The following is a 23,834-nucleotide window of genomic DNA, read 5'->3' as shown; positions in this document are numbered from 1 at the left end:
GGGGCTCACCGAGGATTCTTCAGCTTCACACAGCTCCTCGGGAGTCCTGGGGTCACGGTGGACGGTGAGCTGCTGTATAGACCCCTAGGGAAAAGCAGAGGGGTCAGAGGCGACGTCTACAGCACAAGCAGCCATGGGAAACACGACTTTTTTGTAACAGAGAAGAAGCCATGAAAGGACAGGTGTGAGAAGTGCCTCCCATAGCCATGACCAGGAAACCAAGCCACCTCCAGGCCTGTCCTCATTCAGGGGGACTCTCCTTGGGCCAATGTAATATGAGCCCCACTAACTAGAGAGGTCCCTGGAGAGCATGGTGTTCAAAGCGCAGACTAACAGCAGCCTCCTAACTGGTCCCCAGGTCCCCAGCTTGTCAACAACGAGCCCTAAAATGCATGCCTCCCCCACCAGAAAGTGTCTCTCCCCCATGGCTCAATGCTTCCCAGCTGGAAGGACCTGTCCCCAGAGTAGGTGTCCACCAACTTCCCTGCTTCCACTCCGCCTCCCCTCTCCACACCTGACAGCCCGTTCTCCATGACGATCCCCAAGCAAGCGTTTCAAAATTATTCATCAGATTTTAACTTCTTAAAATCCATCTTCCACTGTAATACAGATAAACCCAAACCCCAGGCCACAGGCCTGTCCTGAATCAGTTGGGAAGGTATCAGTAAGAAAAGGGCTGACTAAATGAATAACTACAGTAACTTAGGGATCTGCTTTAGAATGGCTTATTCATAAAAACCCATTTTGACAGCAAAATCAGTTTTCCAGTATTTTTTTCAAGTCACATTATCCAAAAGGAGAGAGAGAAACTACCTCACACTCTGGCATCCCAGCTATTCCACCTTTGTAGAAACTACATGCAACTACCACCCTTTTCCAAAGATAAAATCACTGAAGGACATAACAAACCTTACCCTTTCTATAATGCCTTAAAACATACAAAGTGCTTTCACACAGGCTGGCTCACGTGACCCCACAACCCTGTGGCCTAGGTTTTCTTATCCCTACTTATAGATAAGAAAACACAGAGCAGATCAGAGAATCCAGATACTGTCTAAAATCAAGCTACACTGAAAATTCAGCGCTGGAATCTAGGTTTTGCGTTCTGGGCCTAGCTTTCTTCCCACCAGCATACATGCCTCTTTGAGGACATAAGAATAAGATAATAACAAGAATAGTTGCTTGTGTTTGTCACACGGTGTCCAGCGCCCCCCCGATCTGCAGGACTTGGACTCACAGTGAATCTCTCCAGCCCCGTGGCTCCTGCGTTGCCGATGAAGATTCCCGCGCTGGGCTCGAAGGCCAAGGCCCGGGAGGACCTCGGGAAGGGGACGTGGCTGTGTTCCTCGCAGTCCACAAGGAGGGTCACTTCCTCGCCCTGGACAACCATGGCAAAGCGGTTCCACCTATGGGTCATCACGGGCACCGGGAAGGCGGCAGCCTCGTGGGACACCTTGGAGCCGGGCTCCGTATAGTAGAGGATGACCCGCTGGCTGCCGTCCTCCACTCCTGAGAGCCGCAGGCCCAGGTAGATGACCTTCTGGAAGGCATCTGTGATAGCAAAGAGCACGCCGCCTCGGGCACTGCTGGGCTTCGCCATCACGCTGATGGCAAAGTCCCTGAAGAAGGTGGGTGGGATGAGGGTCCTGGCCGGGCGGCCGACGTTGGCACCAGGCCCGAAACTGTAGGCCGGGAAGCCACCATAGCCAGTGACAAAGGACACGGACGAGGGCAGTGGGACGCCAATGAGCTCTGTGAGGTCCAGGTGGCCCTGGGAAGCCAATTCTGCAGGGAGGGAGAGAGGAGGCCATGCTTCACATATATATTCTACTACACTTGGAAATGAGGAAGAAATAAATTCAGGAATGAAATGGGATCCTTCAGTAACCCCACCGTTGTGGCTTAATTATTGTTTTTCAAAGTTTTTTGACAACGACCGACAATAAGAAATGCATTTACATGGCCACCCAATATGCACGTTTAGACAAATATATATCTGTAACAGTGAAACAGATGTTTCATAAAACATTATTTACTTTTAATACTTACCAGGCACTGTGATATTTTCCTTTCTGTTTAACAATTCTTTTTCTCTTTTGTTTTATTAAAAACATGCTGGAAACAACCTACTGAATTGATATCGTTACCCATGAACAAGTCATGATGAGCAGTTTGGAAAACATTTAAAAATATTCCTAGAATATCCCTACAGTGTTCCCCCATCAACTTAAGGATTTTTCCCCCATTTCTTTCTTTAAAAGAGGATAGGTTTGGGACTTCCCTGGTGGCACAGTGGTTAAGAATCCGCCTGCCAATTCAGGGGACACGGGTTCTAGCCCTGGTTCAGGAAGATCCCACATGCTGTGGAGCAACTAAGCCCGCGAGCCACAACTACTGAGCCCGCGTGCCTAGAGCCCATGCTCCACCACAAGAGAAGCCACTGCAATGAGAAGCCCGCACGCTACAACGACACTCGCCGCAACTAGAGAAAAGCCCGTGCACAGCAACGAAGACCCAACGCAGCCCAATAAATAAATAAATAAAGTTTATTAAAAAAAAAAAAAAGTGGATAGGTTTATTTTGTTTTGTTTTGTTTTACTTTGAATAAGGTCTACTGTTTAAGTGCCTCAGGGTGTGGGGGGAAAAGCAGGGACAAAATGAAGTGTTCCCAGACCTTAGGACAACTGAAATACGTATCATCGTCATCGCCTTTTGTCACTGTCGTCTTCATGATCAGCATCATCCACATTCCCCCGGCTCTCACTCTTACCAGGCTCTAATCTCTTCACATACATTAGCTAGCTCATTTACTCCTCACGACAACTCCATGAGGGTAGGTACTATTATCCCCATTCTACCTCAGAGAAAACTTAGAGAAGGTAAGAAATTTGCCCAAGGTAAGCCCCTCAGGAGAGCACCCCACTAAACAGGTGTGCTCTTAACCACTACCCCTTGGGGGGAGAAATAATAGGCCTCCATTGTGGTGGCCTGGAAAGGACCCCAGGTTCATGAGCCTTGGTCCACCCAACCACCGTCCCCTGGGAGAAGGCTGCAGGCTGGCTTGCAGTGACGTGCACCCCTGTGCACCTGCGGTGATGATGTAGGAAGGCAGGTCCCAGAGAGAGGCGGGCAGGAGCTCTGCAGGCGGGACAACAGATGCAAACTGGATTTTGAAAAAGGAATGCTTGAAAAAAGGAATGTAAGATATTCATTTTGTTTAATACGTTTAGACTGATTTCATGTTGAGATGATAATTTGGGGAAATTCTGGGATAAATAAAATATATTATTAACATTTTTAGAACAAGAATAACATGAGGAACAGGCATGGGCCCACCACTCCACTTAAGAAAGAAAGTATCAACACAGCTGAAGCTCTCATGGCCTCTCTGATCCTATTCTCCCTGCCTATGCCCCAGAGGCAGCCACTCTGGGGGCCTGGTGTTTATTATCCCCGTGCATGCCTTTGTGCGTTTACTACATGACTATATGTCTCCAACAGAATGTAGCATTGCTGTGCCTGTCTACTAACCTCATATAAATGTTGGCATGCTGCGTGTATTCTGTAACTTTTTTTTCCCCACTCAACGCTGTATTTTTGAGATTTATCCCTGTTGAGACATGTGGTTCCAGGTCTCATATCTTCACAGCAGTACTCTGGGTATACATAAGCCACTATGGATTAGTTCACATTTCTGCTGATGGAAAGTGAGGTTATTACAACCTCATCACTATTACAACCACTACTACTATGGACTTCCTTATACACATCTCCTTGTGCTTACCTGTGCAGGTAATTCCACCACTTAGGGTAGAATTATTGGATGATATGGGTATATGCATCTGCAACTTCACTGAGTGCAGCTAAACTGTTCTCTTAAGCAACTGTGCCATTTTTTTAAAACTGAGATATAACTGACATGTAATATGTGTAAGTTTAAGGTGAACAAAGTGTTGATCTGATACACTTATATTACGTATTGCAGTATGATTACTTCCCTAGCATTAGTTAACACCTACATTACATCCCATAATTATCATTTCTTTTTGGATGCAATTATTATCTTAATTATCATTAAGATGCAACTGTGCCATCTTACACGTCCGCCAGAAGCATGTTCTTGCCAACATTTAGGGGAGATAGAGAGATGAGATTTGGGGAGTGGTCCATGGGGCTTTTCAACTACAGTGATGATGTTTATTTCTTAAACTACGTGATATTCAAAAGTATTCCTTGTAGTATTCTTTCTTTTTTTTTTTTTTTTTTTTTTTTTTTGCGGTACGTGGGCCTCTCACTGTTGTGGCCTCTCCCGTTGCGGAGCACAGGCTCCGGACGCGCAGGCTCAGCGGCCATGGCTCACGGGCCTAGCCGCTCCGTGGCATGTGGGATCTTCCCGGACCGGGGCACGAACCCGCGTTCCCTGCATCGGCAGGCGGACTCTCAACCACTGCGCCACCAGGGAAGCCCTCCTTGTAGTATTCTTTATAAAAAATACCATGGAAAATATTTCACAACACTCTAATGAAAACGATTGTCCCATCCTCAACAAAAGGGCAAATCTAATCATGTTGAGGCCCTGATGAGAAGGCTTCTCCGGCCATCTGTGCCCTCAGGGTTCATGGCAGCCTGGGCGCCTGGCTGGAGAGGCCTTTGTGGTCTAGACCCAGCCACACTCTGATCCCCAACGCCCTCCCTCCAGTGCCCCAGGCCATCAGAGGTACCCTCCCCTCCTTGTCAAATGCTCTTCCCTCTGCCACCACCCCACCTCGCCCCACCAGTTATTTTTACCAGAATAACTAACTCTTCATTCTCCAAGACTCCCTCCCATGAAATCCCTTGTTTCACCTCCTGACATACATCTCCTTCCAGGCCCGCATCAGATGCCCCCTCAATATACACTGAGGTCTTTCACTTCCACTCCCAGCACACTGCAGGTGCCTGTTGGGTCACTTGTCGCTCTCCCCATTGTACCACAAGAACATGGACCACACCATTTATCTCTGTGTTCCCAGTATCCAGCTCAGTGCTGATGAATGAATGCATGAAAAGATGAACAAATAAATGAATGAAGTCCAACCCCTTCAGTTTACAGAAAGAAGGCAAAACTGAGGTTAAAGGAGGGAAGGGATTTGGCGGCTAAAAGCAGATCTGATTCTCAATCCAATGCTTTTTCTGTCCAGTTTGCAACTTGCAATAAAACAGAAACTAAAGTATGACAAACCCCAGAAGGCAAAAATAAAAAGATTTATAAATTTCATTAAATTTAACAACACATAAATTTTTAAAGTTCTGCATAGCAAAAATAAATCCCCACAGTGTCAAATAAAATCCCAACCTGGACAAAAATATTTGCTACATATATCACAGACAACAGAAGAATTATGCTAATACACAAAACAAACAAATAAGCAGGAGGCCAAAAATCCAACAGAAAAATGGGCAAAGAACAGGAAATTCTTTCCACAGTAAAAGAAAAAAAAATGGCTCTTAAACATATGAAAAGATACTCAACCTCATTCAGAGCAAGAGAGATACAAAGTAAGATTATGAGGAGATACCATTTTCCCTATCAGATTGGCAAAGATCAGAATGTTGGATAATATTCTGTTTAGCAAGAGTGTGAGGAAACAGACCATCGCATGCACTGCTGGTGAGACTGTAAACTGGCACAACAACTGTGGGAGGGGCACTTTGACGATATTTATCAAAAGTAAAAGTGCTTATGTACTCTTTGACCCAGCAGTTATATGTTTATGAATTTTTAGAACAGATATAGTTACAAATGTGACATATAAAGCACTTACAAGAATATCCATTGCAGTATTGTTTAAATGTATCTAAATGTATCTAAACCATTCTGTCTTGGAATTCTTGGGGAATGGTTAAATAAATAATAAATTTTGGGACTTCCCTGGTGGCGCAGTGGTTAAGGACCCACCTGCCAATGCAGGGGACACGGGTTCGAACCCTGGTCCGGGAAGATCCCACATGCCATGGAGCAACTAAGCCCGTCCGCCACAACTACTGAGCCTGCGCTCTAGAGCCTGTGAGCCACAACTACTGAAGCCCGCGAGCCACAACTACTGAAGCCCGTGCACCTAGAGCCCCTGCTCCACAACGAGAGAAGCTACCACAATGAGAAGCCCATGCACCGCAACGAAGAGTAGCCCCTGCTCGCCGCAACTAGAGAAAGCCCGCGCGCAGCAACGAAGACCCAACGCAGCCAAAAATAAATAAATAAATAAATAAATAAATTTCTATTAAAAAAAGTAACTTTTGATATACCCATACAATGAAATACAATACAGCCTTTAAAAAGGTATGGTTCCTTAGGTTTTAATATGAAACAAGATGTATTAACTAGAAACAAACATATAAGAAAAACAAGGTGCAGAATAGAATTGCTATCAGTTGGAAATACATATATTAATACATAAATATATAAAATACATTTTAAAATATATATTAAATACATCTAGAAAGATACACCAGAACTGGGACCAGAGATTGTCTCCAAGGAAGAGTGCTGGTGGCTGGGAGATGACAGGAGACTTTCTTTTCACTGGATACTCTTTTCTACTTTTTGAATTTTACCCCCAGTACATGATGTGAAAAATAAAGACATTTACATATTTTTAAAGACGTTAACACCCTACATCCCCTTTTAGAAAGTATAAAACCTTTTCTTCATGTTTCTCCTCACTCAAATACAGCCCATCTCTATAGAAAGAAGAAAAAGTGAAAAGAAAAGAAATAGAAAAAGCAAGCAACCCACTGAGATTTCTTTTCTCCCCTCCACAGTTTAAAGATAAAAACAAAACAAAACCATGAGCACCCTGCTGATAGCTTCGCTTTCTTCTCCACTTAATCCAGTGAAAGCTTTTCCTCTAGCTCCTCTCTCTCTCCTACTGAGAACAGGAGGAGAAATCCCTCTCTGGTGGGATACTCCAGGTTTGTAGAATGTGTGGTTCCATGGGGAGTGAATGACCGGGGCCTCTCATCCAGCGGCTTGTTTCTAAGTGGTGCCCTGAGGGTTCAAGGGACAGCTGGGGGTTCAGGGTACCCAAGGACAGGGGCTGAGAGGTTCCCACCCAGAAGCCTGCTTAAACCAGCCCAGTGCTGCCATGGCCAGTAAAGCCCAGGCTTCCATGTGGCCATTCTGGGAATTCTTAGTTCCAGGAGGATTCTGGTTTGGAAAAAAAAAAAAAAAAAAATTCACCAATCTATCCAGTCTCCTTATCTTATAGACAGGGAAATGGATGGTCAAGGAGAGAGTTCCAGGACCAGGAGACACAGCCAGAAAGCAGTAGATGGAGCAGTGAAGCAAGGATAGACAGAGGGGAGGTGTGATTCTGCCTTAGGGGTGACTTGGAATGACAGGTGACCCAGAACTGGTGTCCCTCCCACGACCCCCAAGCTGCCCCAGCCCTGCCAGGCACAGACCACTGGTTGGCCAGCTGGACAGTGGGCAAAAGAGGCAGCCTGCAGAGGAGAACTACCTTGGTGTTGGATTCAGATCCAGCCTTTGCCAATTACGAAGTGGGCAGCTTTTGGCAGATAACTTACTGCTGACGAGGGGACATCCCACCCATCTCACACATGGGGACCAAATGAGATGATGGAGGGAAAGTGCAAGTGCTCAACAAATGGTAGAAATTGGTCTTCTGTTTGATTCAAAGGTATAAGCTTAGCAAAAACCAAAGTCTGCAAAGAGATCATTTCCTAATCCTACCCGCCCCCTGCTGCCCAGACCTCAGCCATGAGAGAGGACCGGAGTGCAGGCATCAGGCAACAGGCCTTGCTTTCACTGGGTCGGCCACAGGGGGAGCCAAGCCACGATCTAGAGGAAGTCCAAGTCGGCCCAGCCATGCTCTCAGCAACCACCACTCCCTCCACACACACGGTCCCACAGCGTGGCATGGCAGGGAGCAGCCCCTGGCCTGGAGTGACTCATGCTCAGGGCTGCGCCTGGGCCTGCTGGCTCATTTCTCCTTGGCCTCCAGCAGGAAGGCCACCTGCTCAGGAGGCCACCAGGGAGGGGAGAGAAGCCGGGGAGCCAAGACAAACAGGCCCAGCAACTTGGTCCATAGGCTTGTCCTAGGATGGCTCTGTGCTGGGTGGGAAGCTAGGGGTGGAGATCACAGCTGGTGGGAAGACATCTCACCATCCTTGAGGGGCAAGACTGGAGGGGGCAGTGCTAATGGAGGACTGACTGCAGAATTCTCTGGCCTCAGGAACCTTGGGGCCCTTTGTGGGAGGTGGCCACACTTCGCCACAGATAACTACTTATCTCATAGGACATCTGACCTCAGTCTTAATCGCTCACTTCATTAATGCATAGGGATAGCTTCACTTCCAATGGAGGTTCTTCAACCCACTTTTCCAGTTCATGAATTTGATAACATTCATAAAGCCCCTACCTCACACCTTGTGTGCAGCTGGGGATATGGAGCTGAACCTAGAATGTAGGCTCTCAAGAAGCTCATGATCTAGGTGTCTCAGTTAGCAGTCATCCACTCATGCTACTCACAAGCTCCAGAGCCTTCAATGGCTCCCCAGCGCCCTCAGGATCAAGTTGAAATTCCACTCAAGACACCTTTTGCTTCATCGCTTCATTCTCCCCCTTTTCCTGTCCCTGTCTTTGCTCATGTTGTTCCTTCTATTGGTAACATCCTCCCCTATCTTCTCACAGCCAAATCTTTCTAAGCTCACTCAGCTGCACCCCAAGACACTGGAGCTCCACTCCCACCCTATACACAGAGCCATAGGCATGACTCCCTCCTTCAAATACCCACATCAGGACTTGGCAGAGAGCAGGCACTTGGCGTTGTGGCCTGAGGAAAGGGAACAGAGAGATGCCACTGGGCCTCACTCTCCTCAAGTCTTTGGTTTGGGCTCCTGAGCACAACTTTGGTACAGCCCCTCCCGAGGGCACAGGGAAGAGGAATCAGATGGCTTTAGAGGTGGACTGGGCAGAGGAAAATGTGAACAGTCACCACATGGTGCAACTTTCCTCCCAGGGGTCCAAAGCCAGTTTCCATGGAAACCAGGGCAGAATCCTAGTGCTGAAGAAACAAACAGGGCAGGGTTCAGGTTTTCCTTCCACAGAGATGACAGTGACCTGGCCAGAGGAGGTGAAGAACTGGAACCCTTCCCTCTCCTCCTCTCCAGGACAGCTGACATCTCTCCTCCCCAGGCAGTTCTCAGTTTCCCCTTCTATGTAATGGGCTGGCTCAGCCCTTCCATCCGTGGGGTCCTGAGGCAGTGCCTGGGGCTAGCCTGGGCTCTGGAGCCTTGCCTCCTCAGGGAACTGTATCTGGCTTTGCAAAGCTCCACCTCACAGATGATTATCTGGGACCTGAGCCCAGTGCTCGCGCTTGTTAGCATTTAAAGCCCCAAGGGACTAAGGAGCATTCCTCTGGCTCTAGGTCAAAGAGGGTTGCAGAGAAGCCAGACAGGGTGGCTGAGGACACGCCAGGAACGTGCACAGCAGCGGCCCCTGGCGGCTACACGGAGAACTGCACCCATGAAACCCAAGGAAGGCTTCCTGGGCTGCAGCTGCGAGGGACACCGCCTGTGCCAGAATCACAGGCAGGTCTGGAAGTGACCCAAGAGAGCAGGTCTGAGGTCAGTGGGGAGCTGTGAACAAGCCAGGCCTAGAACCCTGGTGCCTCCCTCCCATCCTCTGCCCCTTTCCTACACTGGCTGCCTGGGAAAGCAAAAGGTGTCCCTTCCCCACATCCCATTTCTACTTGCCGTTGTGAAGACTACAGAACACTTCAGTCAGCTTAAACGGGGACTCGCTGATTCCTCCTGCTCCCACTGGGGGCAGGGCTCAGGGGGTCCAGGTGATCCAACCTTGATGGAGCCAGCAGGCTAAGTGTGTATAGGTAAAGTGGGGGTGACTGCCCTTGGGACCCCAGCAGGGCCCCTCTCCCCTGGATTTCCCTGCACTCACCCCTTGGGAGAGAGGAGGTCCCCAGTGCCTCCTTTGCTGCCTGCTGGGAGTTCACCAAGCCACAGACTCTATGCAGAAAGACTGCAGCTCACCATTTGGAGAAGGAGTTTCCTCTGCCACATCCCTCCACGCCAAAGTCTATCTGGTTTCTGCTTGCACATCTACATTGTCCGGGAGCTCAATGCCCCCAGGACAACCCTGGCCACTGCTGGGCAATTCTAAGTCTTCTTTCTCCCAGTAAGCTAAGGCATGTCCTCCTGTAGCTCCCACCTGCCTGGCTGGGCCTAACTGCCCTCTGGACTTCCATACCATGGCCTCTCAGACACTGCATGGAATGGTGGACAGGGCCCAGCCTGGGAGGCAGATTCTGCCACCAATGCAGTGTATGATCTCGAGCAGTCCCTTCTCTCTGAGCCTCAGTTTCCTCGTCTATGAAATGAGAGGCTTGCATTAGATGGTTTCCAAAGACCCTTGCCAGGTCTGAATGTCTTCAGTTTTGCATCCTCATCTCCCATCTGTTTTCCACTTTCTCTAACCACCCTTAACTGCCGGTTCCTTCAGCCCACAGCCTTCAGGCCTGGAAGGAATGACTCCAATGGGGACCAGCACAAATCCAGCTCTCCCCCTACAGATGTCCTCGTCTTTGGACAGTGTGGCCTGGCCAGAGGTGGGGAGCACTGTGCCCAGGAAAATGTCATAGCTCTGCCTGTGAAGAAACATCACCACACCCAGGCTGGAGTCCCTGGAGGCACCCAGCTCTACCTGACTCCCTTCCCGAGGAAAATGGACACAGCAGAATTCCTCCTGCAGGGGCTCAATCCACACCCAGCAAAGATGCAAGAGGTTCTTAGAAAAACCTACCACCCAATGCATTTCTTAGAAAAAAGAACTGTTTCCCTGCCAGGGGAAAAATCCTGGATCAACTTAGAAGGAAGACCTGGGCTTGCCAACAATCAAAGACCTCATTTTTCTGAATTACAGAAGAGCATTTTTCTACATGTAAACTTAGAACGCCTCTTTCCCTGTTCCGGTTTTCATATATAGCGTAGGAATTTTCCTGCTCAATGAAGTTACTGTATGAGCTCTCCTCTCTCTCTCTTTCTTTCAGGCCTCTGACCTCAAGTGAGAAAACGATGGTTTTGAAGGGGCCTGGAGGTGGTCAGAGTCCTGGCAAGGTGTGGGCGCTGCAGCTTGGTTGCCCTGCCTAGCAGCTGGAAGGAGCTGGGCCCACCTGGGTGCCCCAGCAGGAAGAAGTCTGCACCCACCAGCACCCTCTCTGGTTTCGAAGCATCCTCTCACCTGTTCCCTCGCCAGGGGGGAGGGAGGCAAGGTGGGGCTCATTCTCTCATTTGGCAGAGGGAATCAAGCCCCAGAGAGGGGAAGTAACTCACCGGAAGCCCCAGTGCGGAAGCCAACCTATTACAGCCCACTGCCTCCTGGGCTTCCCCCTCGGCTCTCCCTCTGTGTTTCCACAGTCCCCGTCCATGCCTCCACCGCTACACCCTCATCTCTGCATTCTGGTGGTTAGTTCCCTTCCTTCCCTGATATGCTTGGACATGGGCTCCTGGGTATGGATCATGCAGACTCATCTCGCAGTCCCTGGCACCAGCACGGAGTCTGGCAAGGGTGACCTACGAACGGATGACAAGAAACAATAACATCTGTGGCTAAGATTCACTTGTGGGCTTGCTGCCTGAGAGGCACTATTTGAAGAGCTTTCCACCAATCATTTCATCTTCACCCTTGATTCTTTATGAAGGACATAATATTATTATCCCCATTTTACAAGATCGAAAACTGAGGCTTGGAAAAGTTCATTACTGCCCCAAGGCCATGAAGATCATAAGCAATTGCAGCCAGGATTCAAATCTGACTAGGTAGTATAATGTGTTATGAAGGTTGCAGTCCTAGCCACACGTCAGAGTCACCCAGGGAGCTTTTAAAAAGGCAGAGGTCTGCCCCTCCTGCCTGGCCCTATGGAATCAGAGTCTTCCAGAGTCTGGCCTGGGTGAGTCTGATGCCCTCTCCTGGTTGGCAGCCACAGGTAAGGGTTAACCTCCTGGGGTTTGGTAGCAGAACGATCTGGGCTTGAGCCCTGGGTCTACCACTAACTGGGGTGTGACCTTGGGCAAGCCAATTTGCTTCTCTGAGCTGTAAACGAATCTGTACAGCGGGGCAGCAATGAAAGCTGGCTCCCAGAGTCACCATGAGAATGGACAACACGATGGGCCAGGAGCCCTCAAGACCCAGAGACTAGGCCGACTCTGGGCCGGGTACCCTCATGGTCTCTGCAGTTCCCTTCACAGTCACCCTCCAACTGTTAGCCTTTACAGAATTAATAATAGAATCAGATAAGTAGGCCCAGAGACTAGGGAACTGAGGAGCTGAGCCTAGAGAGAGTGGTATGACTCCCTCATTCTGTGACCAGGGCCTGCAACACCCACCTACACACACACACACACACACACTCTCTCTCTCTCTCTCTCTCTCTCTCTCTCTCTCTCTCTCTCTCTCTCTCTCTCTCTCTCACCCATCGGCTAGGCAGACTTGGCTCCAGTGCAAGAGCCATACACAAGCCCCAGGAAGCAAGCGGTGGGTCTTGCTGTGCTGCTGCAGTGAGGGCCTTCAGACCCCTTCCTCACTGCCTTCCCCAAACCTGGGTTCAGAGCCTCTGCAGGGACCCTGTGCACCAGGTGGTACAGTAAAGGCTAGCAGGTGTGGGCAGGCATGAGGGCCAGGGGCATCTGGGAAGGGTTTTGCAGTAACTTCTCTCAGTTTATGGCCCTTCCTTTTCCATTTGGGGAACAAAGACTCTTTGAGTGTGATGGAGGCCTTGACTCCTGGGGGTGACATCAACTGCGGTGAGTCATCACTCCCAGCAGCAGCTCCGGAGGACTCAGCCCGGGGCTCTGCATGGAAAACTCAGACTCACTGAAGCAGGCCTGGAGGAAAAGGGGCTGCCCTGGGCACGTGAGGGGCACCAGAAAGGAATAGGTGGCCACCTGCTGGAAGTGGGCAATTTCAGGATCTCCTGAATATACCAGGCTCCGCACTGCAAGGGGACACAGAACCAATGCTGGCAGGGCAGCAGGGTCAGGGCAGATGACCAGACAGTCCCCAACTGTTCCCCGGGGCCAGAGATGGCAGGGAGGGGCACGGAGAAGTCCACCAGCAGGAGAGGGGAGGCTAAAGGAGGCCTGCCCCTCAGCTCCCTAACACACGCAGATACAGTCACACATGCACACACACACACCCATCCAGATTCACGCTCGTAAAACCACACTCATACACACACTCTCACCTATTCACAACACTCCCACGAACACTCACACACACCCTGATAAGATATCCATACACACACATTCACACACACACGTATATGCACACATATCCATACACACACCTTCCCCTACTCTCATCCCATATTAACACACCTGACACCTTCACACACGCACACACGCATCCACACACAAATCATTCGTGGAGACTCTCTCACACATTCACACACCCACACTCATCTACCCTGATCCATACACTCACACCAAAGCAACTCAGACTTAATTTGCTTGATATTTTGGGTTCCAATTACAGCCTCGTTTGAAAAGGATTCTGCAGCTAAAAACGAACCCCCCAACATAAAGCAGAAACCCTTCCACGTTATAGATGTTGAAGTGGGGGCACTGCAAGGGCAGATGTTTGCCTGGGGACCCACAGAGAGTCTGCAGCCCACTCTTTCTTCTCTAGCTTCCTCCTTAAAGGTCTGGAGATCTTTGGCTGCACTTCCTACACACAGGGTTTCAGTTTCTCTAACGTGGGCACATTTTCTGGATTCTGCCCTTATCAGTAAAACCTTCTTCTCAGAATATTAGATTTGGGCCATGTCTTCACACAGCATCAAACCCAATTAACTCATTCTCTTGGAAGCAATGCTAGAAATGGCTAAGCAAGAAGTATGAATCTCAGGTGATATGGGCACCTGGCAGAGCCTGGCACAGGTAGGTGCCCAATAAATGTTAATTTCATGAATGTATGAGGAAAGTGTAACAATAGCTCGTATATAGTGAGCCCTTATTATGTCCTGGGCGCCATGTACTTTACCTGACGAGCAGTGGTTCTCAACCCTGGCTACACAGAATTACCGGGGAGATTTTTAAAAAATATTTATGCCAGGGGCCCACCCCCAGAGATGTTGATTCAGTTTGTCCAGGCATGGCCTGGACACCAGCCTCCCAGGTGATCCTGATTCACAGCCCCAGAGCTCTCCATAACAACCCCACTCTTACTGTTCCCAGTCGACAGATGAGGGAACAGAGGCACAGAGAAGTTAAATAACTTGCCTGAGGGCACACAGCTATCAGGTCCTAGAACTGGCGATTTTAAGATATGAACCTTGGGCTTCCCTGGTGGCGAAGTGATTGAGAGTCTGCCTGCCGATGCAGGGGACACGGGTTCAAGCCCCGGTCCGGGTAGATCCCACGTGCCGCGGAGTGGCTGGGCCCGTGAGCCATGGCCACTGAGCCTGCACGTCCAGAGCCTGTGCTCCGCAACGGGAGAGGCCACAGCAGTGAGAGGCCCGCGTACCGCAAAAAAAAAAAAAAAAAAAAAAGATATGAACCTTAAAGGTCTGAGGCAAGGAGTTGAGTCTCCCTCTGCTCCTCTCATCTCCAGGAATGTCACTTCAACCCAAGGCCGCTCCACTCCAGGGAGCACACCTTGACTGTCCCGGCCCTCGGTGACCTGGGGCCTGTCTGCCTCCCTATTCCCATTGCCCTGCTGCCGACCCCCACTGCTCTGAGTATCAACACTCAGCACCTGCCTTTCAGGAAGGAGTTTTGCCACCAGCGAGAGACAGTCTCTCATGGGCTTCATCTTCTGAGCAGATCTGGGAGGGAACTGGACTGCCACTGCTCTCATTTTTTTTTTTTTTTTTTTTTTTTAATTATTTTTTTTTTGCGGTACGCGGGCCTCTCACTGTTGTGGCCTCTCCCGTTGTGGAGCACAGGCTCCGGACGCGCAGGCTCAGTGGCCATGGCTCACAGGCCCGGCCGCTCCGCGGCATGTGGGATCTTCCCAGACCGGGGCACGAACCCGTGTCCCCTGCATCGGCAGGCGGACTCTCAACCACTGCGCCACCAGGGAAGCCCCCACTGCTCTCATTTTGGCCAGCCTGACATATGTTCCAAACTAGAGAAGGATCTCCAAGCAGCACGGTATTAGGGAGAAAGATTCAGCCAGGTCTGGCTTCAAATCCCAGTTCAGCATTTAAAAGCTGTGCAACTTTGAACAAGACGCTTCATCTCTCTGAGCCTTGGTGTCTACATCCATAACACAGGAATAAGGCCACCTACTTCAGGAAAGACTTTTGAGAATGACTTGAGATAGCAGACATAAAATACTAGGCAGAGGGCCTAGCAAAGCATACATTCAACACAGCGGTGGCTGTTACTGCAATTATCGTCAATGATATTAGTCTTCTTTTCTTTCCCCTGAACTGTTGTCTATAATTGCCAGGAAAGATAGTTTTGTGCAATTTTCCCTCTGGGTCTCAGTTTTCTCACCTGCAAAATGGGGTGAAATGATCTCCTTCAGCTTAGTTGCAGTGAAGGTCAAATGTGGTTCTGCATGTGAAAATGCTTTGTTAAGCATAGCCTGCTCAGGTGTAAGGAGCAGCTAACATGGAAAGAGAGCTCCAAACAGGTGTAGGGGCCTGAGAGGGCTGTTTTTCTCAGATTAGTAAGGTTTGAACATGCTGAAATGCTATAATGTGGCCAGCGGAACTTCATAAGCAGAATTTCCTGTCCCAGCCTGGGAATGGCTTGAATAAAATGGGGCTGACCAAGAGGAGCTGGAACCTGGAAATTGGTTTAGCATTCCCACTCCATCCCCTCCTGACCCCAGGGCAGGATGCTACGGTCAGGCTAACTGCAGCTGCTGGAAGAAACAACTAAACGATAATAATAATGGTCCATGTTCACTGTAGTGGGTTGAATGATGGCCTCTAAAATGATAGGTCCATATCTTAATCCCTGGAGCCTGTGAACGTGACCTTATTTAGAAGAAACATCTTTTGAAGATATAATTAAGGATCCTGAGATGAAGAGACCATCCTGGATTATACAGGTGGGCCTTAAGTCCAATGACAAGTGTCCTTATAAGACACAGGGGAGATTTGACAGAAGAGAAGGCGACATGATTATGAGGCAGAAATTGGAGTGATGCAGTCATGAATCAAGGAATACTGAAAGCCCCCAGAGCTGGAAGAGGCAAAGAAAGATTCTCCCCTAGAGCCTCCACCGGGATCACAGCCCTGCCAACACCTTGACATTGGACTTCTGGTCTCCAGAACTTTACCAGTTTGTGGTAATTTGTTAGAGCAGGCAAAAAACTTAATACATTCATTGAACACTTACTGTATGCCAAGTCCTATTATAAGTGTGGTGCCTGGACTGAGTCATTTCATACTCACAATAACCCAGTGAGGAAGGTATTATTACCTGTATTTTATACATGAAGAGATTGAGATGCAGAGGGATGAGGTCATACAGGTAGTAAGTGGCAGAGACAAGATGTGGACCCAGCCTGGGTCCATTCTCTATGGACACAGGGTTAGGCAGGGCCCTAGCTGCGATGGGGCTTCCCTCAGATCACAGCACAGCCACAGCAAACGAGCTGCCTCCCAGACAGGCTGATGGGAGGCCAGAGTCCCCTGAGTGACTAGATTCCACTGATTGACAACAGGGAGAGGCAGCCACGTGGTCCCAGCTTGGGGAAGGAGGTTGGTGATCTGTGGGATGCAGAGAGGCTTGGGAGGTCCAGCCCAGGGGGCCTGGGCATGTCTGCGAGGGTTCTACAGCCGGTAGGAAGCTTGTGGCCTCCAAGGGAGCTGCTCACCAGAGAAAGCCTGTCCCAAGCCGGAGGCGGCCACGCTTCCAGGAGGGGGAACAATAGCTACTTCCCTTGCCTCCTCACCTTCCCCTTGCCCTTCCCTGAGGGAAGTCCTCTCCAGCCACACTGGGAAGCTGGGCCTCAGGGTTGATTTTTTTCTAAATGCTTGCAAATGGATCACCCCATCTTGCCAAGAAACCCTCCTTTGGTAAGTTTCCCAGGAAGCTCCAATTCCTCACTTCTATGTTATTATCTGTTTATTTGCCTATGTTTCCCACCAGCCTGTGAGCCCTTCGGGGGTCAGGCATCATCTGTTTCATGCTTATGTCTCCCAACTTCACCCTCACCCGTCTAGCACAGGGCTTGCCTGAGTTAGGCAAAAAGTGAGCATTGATGGAGGAATGAATGAACGAATCATGCACACATGAGTGAATGAATGAGCTTAATGGATTCTGGAGAAGAGTGACCGTATGCCTGTCTTACCATATGACATTTATTGTCCTCAATACATACAATCAATACAGTCTTTTTCAGCAATTACAAAGAACTCTAATGAATGCCAGCTGTTTGTCCCAGTGGTCCCACCAGCACCATTTAGGTCAATATGCACTTAACAGCCTAGCTCTCGTCTGATCCAACTGTTGAAGTATAATATAATATTAATAGCCAAACAGAGGCCTGATGTTAACTTTTCTGAGGGCTGCGATCTTCCATCCTTCTGGCTGACACTTAAGCAAGAGGGTGCAGAATGACCAGCCTTCTGAAAAATGCCTGCCTTGGCTCTCACCCACCAAACTGAGCTGGGAGTGCCGATCTAAAACACACTGGCCTCTTACACTTCAGAGTGCATTACAGCTGCCTCTCCGGAACAAGGGTCCGGGTAGGGATTGTGGACAACGTACGCTTCCCCTTCTCGTGATATACTATTAGGTTCTTGAGGTTTGGCTGGAGACCTCAGAGAGGCTGCTCGTCGCCTATCTGGGGGCTAGAGCATAAGCTGGGGCCACTGGGCAAGATGGAGTGGGACAGGCCAGCCCTTGAGGTCCTGGGAGAAGAAGGGTAAGATTCCTGCTCCTTCCTGCATCCCCCCGACCCCGCAACCTCCAGCCCCACGTTGTAAGGCATTGGGGTGGGAGGGGCATCGATGGTGGGAGGAGCTTGAAAGTAATTCTGGAGCTTTCTAAGTCTCTAAGTAAGGCATGTCCTTGGGTATTTCTTGAGTTCTTTCGCATGATTGACACCACGTGGTCCATAAAATCTCTTACAGAGTTAGAGGTGCTAACCACATGCAATTCAGTCATAATTTACATTGTGCCAGCCCTGAGAGAAATGCAGCCACAAGGGGAGGATGGATCTCGGAAAGGGAGGCAGGAGTGGACCTCCCTGTCTTTCACCCTATCCTGGTCCCAGTCCAGGGTTCTGGCATTGCCCACAACCAGCATCCAGTGGCCACACTTGTCTGGACTAGGGCCTGGGGTGTACTTTGGAAGATCAAGAAGACTCGGACTCTGGTCCCCGAGTAGCTCTCAGACTAGTAGAGAGGGCAAGACACCAACACACAGAGCCCTGATACAGGTGCCTGAACTGAAGGACAGGGCAATGGAGATGGGCCTGGAAGGCTCTGCACAGGTGAACACGGTAGAGCAAGCAGAGCATAAGCAAACCTATGGAGTTAGGAAACTGAGGGGTAAGTGGGTAGTCCCGGGGGATGGGAGCAATGGGACTCTTAGGTAACCTCCAACATTAGCACAGAAAGGAGAGAATTATGAAGCCAGGTTAGAAGTGTGAAGCCAACATCAGCTCATTTACTCTCAGGACAATTTGATAAGGTGGGAACAATTGCTCTCCCATTTTGCAGATAAACAGACCAAGGCTGAAGGAGATCAAGGCCACAGAGCTGGACTGATGTGGTTGGGACTCACACATGGGTCATCTGAGGTCCTTCCCAGCTCTTTCTACTCTTAATCACTTTTCCACTCGGGAGACTGGAAACAGATTAGGGAGAGCCTTGAATGTCAAGCCAAGGAGACTAAAATTTATGCAACAGGCAATGGGGTGCCTTGAAAGGTTTACTGAGGAAGGCTGCCGCTGACCATTTTAGGAGGCATCACCACTTCACCTCGAGCTGCTGCCCCGGCAGTCAGGCCCCTTCCTTTCCCTTGCCAAGCAGAGGGTGGAATTGGGCGATTTGGAATGTGGAGCGAAGGCGGTCGTTTGGCAACAGCAGGAGACATATTTTCCTGCAGCCTCTCAGCACTTGTCATGTGATGCCCTGGGCAAAATCAAGCTGCCCTGGGAACGGCCCAGGGCGTCCCAACAGATGAGCTTGTATGAATTCAGCCAGGGCAGGGAAGCAGCTGGCAGAATGAGCTCACAGCTTCAGCAGGAGCTGTGAAATCTTGCCTACACTGAACAGGCTGATAGAGGCCTGGAGACTCGGGGTGACCTTCAGAGCTGGGAAGGACATCAGTCCAGTGTCCCCAAGATGAGAAAACTAAGGCCCAGACTGACGATGTGACTTGCCCAGCATATCGTGTTCCCACAGTTATCGACTATCCAGGCCACTCTCACCCACTGCCCTAAGAAGGTGAGGCACAGGGAAGTGCTTGGTACACAGTAGGCGCCCAATACAGGAATGGATGCATAGTGGGGCCTGTGGTGCTCACATATAACAACTCAATGCCATGGAGTAGGGGGAAACAAACGAAGTAAGAAATTTGTCCTACAGCTGTTATCAAACACACTGCTTCTTTCTACAGATTTTCCTGCTCCACTGTGCAGAGACCTGCTCTCTGCGGGATGCTGGAGCCCCATTTGGCTCTGAAATGGGATTTGAGTTTAAGGGAACAGCCAGAACAGATGATGACCCTGAAGCCATATTTTGAAACAGGCTGACTCTTGTTTAATCTAGATGAAAGTACAGCTTGATGGCATCCAAATGTTAGCTGGAGGAAGAGCCTGTGCACCTCCAGAGTAATGGCAGAGGGAACCAGACACTCCAAGGTGCGTACCAGGAGATGCCTCTAATTGGAGGCCTGAAACTGAGGGTGACCTCGGGGGCACCTGAGGAGGATGAGCCTCGAGCCTCGCCCAGCAGATGCAGGGGAAGGACATGTAATTCTGTGCCAGAGAGACCTGCACGCAAGGCCTCATCCACTTACTAGCCTTGTGCCAGTTCCTTAACTCCTCTGAGCCTTAGTTTCGTTATCTGGACAGAGAGATGACAATACCCAGCTCTCAGGGTGGTGGTACAGGGTAATGTCAGGTGCTGAGCACATCTTATTTATCTGTCCGTTTATTCATTCATTAATTTACAAATATTCTCAAGCACCAGCCACCAGGTGCCTGGCACTGCTACTGTGGGAGATTCACGGGTGAACAGGACAGATGTGTCCCCTGCCCTCATGGCGTGTATGCTCTAGCACTGTGTTCCTGGATGGGCAGAAAAACCACCTGAGGGCTTTAGAAGACTGACTCTCGGCTCCATACCAATCAGGACCTCTGGGGGGAAGGCCTAGGCCTCCACATGTTTTAAAAGCTCCCCAGTGACGCTGTTGTACACAGGGTGCGGTTCATGGTTTCAGGGAGAGCTCTCACCCACCAAGGGCTTGTCTTCTCGGGCTCTACTCTGAGTGCCTCACACAGCCTGGGAGGTGGGACCTCCACTACCCCCTGTCCAGATAGGGAACCAACCCTCCTTCTGAGCAATCTGCCCAGGTCGCACAGCTGATAAATGGAAGAATTGGGATTTGAAGTCCAGCTGATGTTCCCAAAGCTCAGCTCTAACCATACGCTGCCAGGCACAGAAGAGACCCTCAGTGTAAGTGAATTCCTGTCCCCCGTCTTTCCTCCCACATCCCTGAGGATGGGACAGACGGACAACATGTCTACACTCAAGCAGCAGCAAAACTTGGGAATTTGAGGGTGGTGTGATGCCACCCACCTGGACATCAGAAAACCCAGTTCTGAATCCAGTTCTTCTATATTCTGGCTGTGTGACTCTCATCATGTCCCTTGTTCTCTCTGAGCCTCCATCTTCCCCTCTGTAATTTAGGAGAGCCAGAATAGAGGATCCTGAAAGTCCAACATTTTCTGGGTTCTCAAGGTCCCCGGTGGGTTTTGATGGGAGCGAGGTATTTGGGGGACCCACGGACCCTAAGAAGGGAGCTTAGGAGCCCCAGCTACCCAAGGTGCATGAATGGTGAACTGTGCTTCTCCCACAAGGAGCATGGACCACACAGGGTAGGAGGCTGCCTCCAAAGAGATTCTTAGAAACCTTGAACTTGAGTGGGACTGGCCAGTCTCCCGCATGCATATGCATGAACAGCATTTTTCACATTCCACCCAACCTTCCCATGCTCATGCACCCACACACTTATTCCTGGAAAGGTAAATGCAGATTGAGGAGGGAAGTTTCTTACAGCCACCAACACACACACATCTATTCATTCAGCTAGCATTTATTCAGCACATGCTGTATGGCACCACTGTTCTAGGTGCTGGGGATCTAGCAGTGACAGACAAGTTCCTTTCCTTGTGGACCTGAAAGTTCTAGTACAAGAGCTCTGGTGAACAGTGACCTCCATCTTGTCAACAGCAAAACAACAAACATGTCAGTAGCCCCGTCCGCACACAAGTGCGTTAGGTAACTATTGATGGAGGAAACGTTTATACAAGAACAGGTTCTTGTACCCGCTACCATAATTCCAAGCCTCCCCCACGAACTGGGGACCTCAAATCTATATATAACATCGTCTCCACTAAAGCATCACCATTAGAGAGAGGGGACCCTATACCTGAGGGCCTGGGTCTGGCCAGAGCCCCCCAGAGTTTGGAAATTTAATTAAAGCCTCCTGCCCTATCTTTAAAAGCACTTAAGTTTTGCACTCCGTAATAATTGTGGGCTGTTTAACATACAAATATTCTAAATTATTTTCCAGTTGCTCCTGGACTCCCTGAGTCATCAGCCGCTGAGTAAAATGGATGCAGGAAATAAACAATGTGGCTTTGCACACTGCTGTCAAACAGCCAAGGACCACGAGCACACCCAGTTTGAGAAGCAGGTCTCTGAAGGAGTGGCCTGCACAGGAGTGGGTAATGAATCACCCATCTCCCACCATCTCTAAAGGAATTGCTTCCCATGTGAAAACATCTAAGAACTTCCCACCCAAGTTATTCCCCCGCAAGACCTCTCTGTTCCGTGGCAAGAGAATTCTGCATGTGCTTGTGGATACACATTCTGAATACAGAGATCCAGAGAGAGAAATCAGAAGAGATAACATAAGAGCTGGATGAGCCTCAGAGCTGGTCCAACCCCTTCATTTCACAGACAGGAAGAAGCTTTTCAAAGCCAAGACTAACTGGAGACTAACTGCAGAGGGCAATTCTTAGAATCCTTTTCTCGTATGACCTTTACAACCTTTCAGCCAGGCAGCTGTGATGGCCTGGGAGGCTCTGGGTGGCCAAGGTAAGACCAGAGACTCTGCTCCAGGCTCTCACTCAGCCCTGCTTCCCTATCATTCTACTGCAAGTCTCTCATACACACTTCTCTTGGGCAACACAGAGGTGGAGACCCTGTGCCCCTCCCTGAAGCCATAAACTCTCGGGTAAGTAGAGGCAAGAGCAGGGCAGGAAAGAGCACCCAGAGGCTCTCAGCCCATGGACCCTGGGCTATGAGCACTGGGCAGGACCCAAGGGGCAGTGGAAGCCCAGATGCTCACCCAGGGCCAGGCTCGGGAAAGCAGCTACTGGACAGAGGTTCTGATTTCATGCTGGAGACCCCCCCACTTCAGCCCCGTCCCATCCTGTCCTGTCCCATCCCAGCCTCCCCTCCTTTACCAGGCTCGGAGAATTGACTGCTCAGGCCACACCAGCGGCCGCTTCCATCCTATCCTCATCCTGTTGCCTCTATCTGGAACATTCCACTCCTCTTTTAACCCACCAGCCCCACCCCCTTTCCTGGCTAAATCTATTCACACCTCAGATCTCATCTTAAATGTCACAACTTGGGGAGACTTTCCTGACACCACAGTATTAGAGTGGCCAGCCATGTGCTTTCATAGCTCCCTGCACTTTTTTTTTTTTTTTTTTTTTTTTGCGATACGTGGGCCTCTCACTGTTGTGGCCTCTCCCGTTGCGGAGCACAGGCTCCAGACGCGCAGGCTCAGCGGCCATGGCTCACGGGTCCAGCTGCTCCGAAGCATGTGGGATCTTCCCGGACCGGGGCACAAACCCATGCCCCCTGCATCGGCAGGCGGACTCTCAACCACTGCGCCACCAGGGAAGCCCCTCTCCCTGCACTTCTTCATAACACTTTTTACTGTTTATAGACATTTAGGGTTTTTTTCTACAACCCTTTATTTAGTGTCCATGTCCCCTATTAGATTCTAGGCTCCATGAGGAAGGGAACCACGCTTATCTTGTTCATCATTTTATAGCCAGCATGTACCACACTGACTTGCACACAGTAAGCAGTTAATAAATATTTATTAAATAAAAGTGAGTGAACAAATGAGTGAATGAAAAACCTACCAGGCTATGACAGGCAGGATGACCATTTATACCTAGAAATTTTGGCATTAATTCTATCCAACTCACCCACCCATACTTGCAAAGTCCTTGCTTATCTCCCTGCACTGGAAGGTCAATGATTCTGAACCCTGAAAATGAATGGCACTGCCCCGGCTCTCCCCATCCTTAGGTAGATGGGCTTGCAAGCGACTCTGATGGAAGAAACCAGGTACAAGCAATGCTGAGGGAGGCCATAGGAGGGTTTAGGAACCATGTCAGTTAGCACTGAGGTTGAACCTCGTCACCATGGCCATTACCCTTCATTGAGGGATCATGGTGTGCCAGGCACTGTGCTAAGAGCTTTGGGGACATGACTCCATGTACTCATCCAAAGAACTCTGAGATAAGTACTATTATCATCTCCACTCTACAGATAAGGAAACTGAAGCTAGAAGAGGACTAGTAAATTGTCCAAGGTCAC

The 23,834-nt window shown here is 49.7% G+C and overlaps 1 protein-coding gene across 3 annotated transcripts in view; it reads right to left on the bottom strand.

Annotated features, from left to right (window-relative positions):
* COL15A1 (collagen type XV alpha 1 chain) overlaps window positions 1–23,834 on the bottom strand; it is a 101,558-nt gene that overhangs the window by 65,209 nt on the left and 12,515 nt on the right. For all 3 annotated transcript variants that reach the window (XM_082621440.1, XM_082621438.1, XM_082621439.1), the window contains 2 exons: window positions 1,238–1,785; window positions 10–84 (listed from right to left, as the gene is read on the bottom strand). In XM_082621440.1, coding sequence (XP_082477566.1) covers window positions 10–84; window positions 1,238–1,785 — 623 coding nt within the window. The remainder of the gene's footprint in view (window positions 1–9; window positions 85–1,237; window positions 1,786–23,834) is intronic.

Source organism: Mesoplodon mirus (genome assembly GCF_964341445.2).
Source record: "Mesoplodon mirus genome assembly, chromosome: 1".
NCBI lineage: Eukaryota > Metazoa > Chordata > Mammalia > Artiodactyla > Ziphiidae > Mesoplodon > Mesoplodon mirus.
This window is presented reverse-complemented; position numbering and strand designations above follow the sequence as displayed.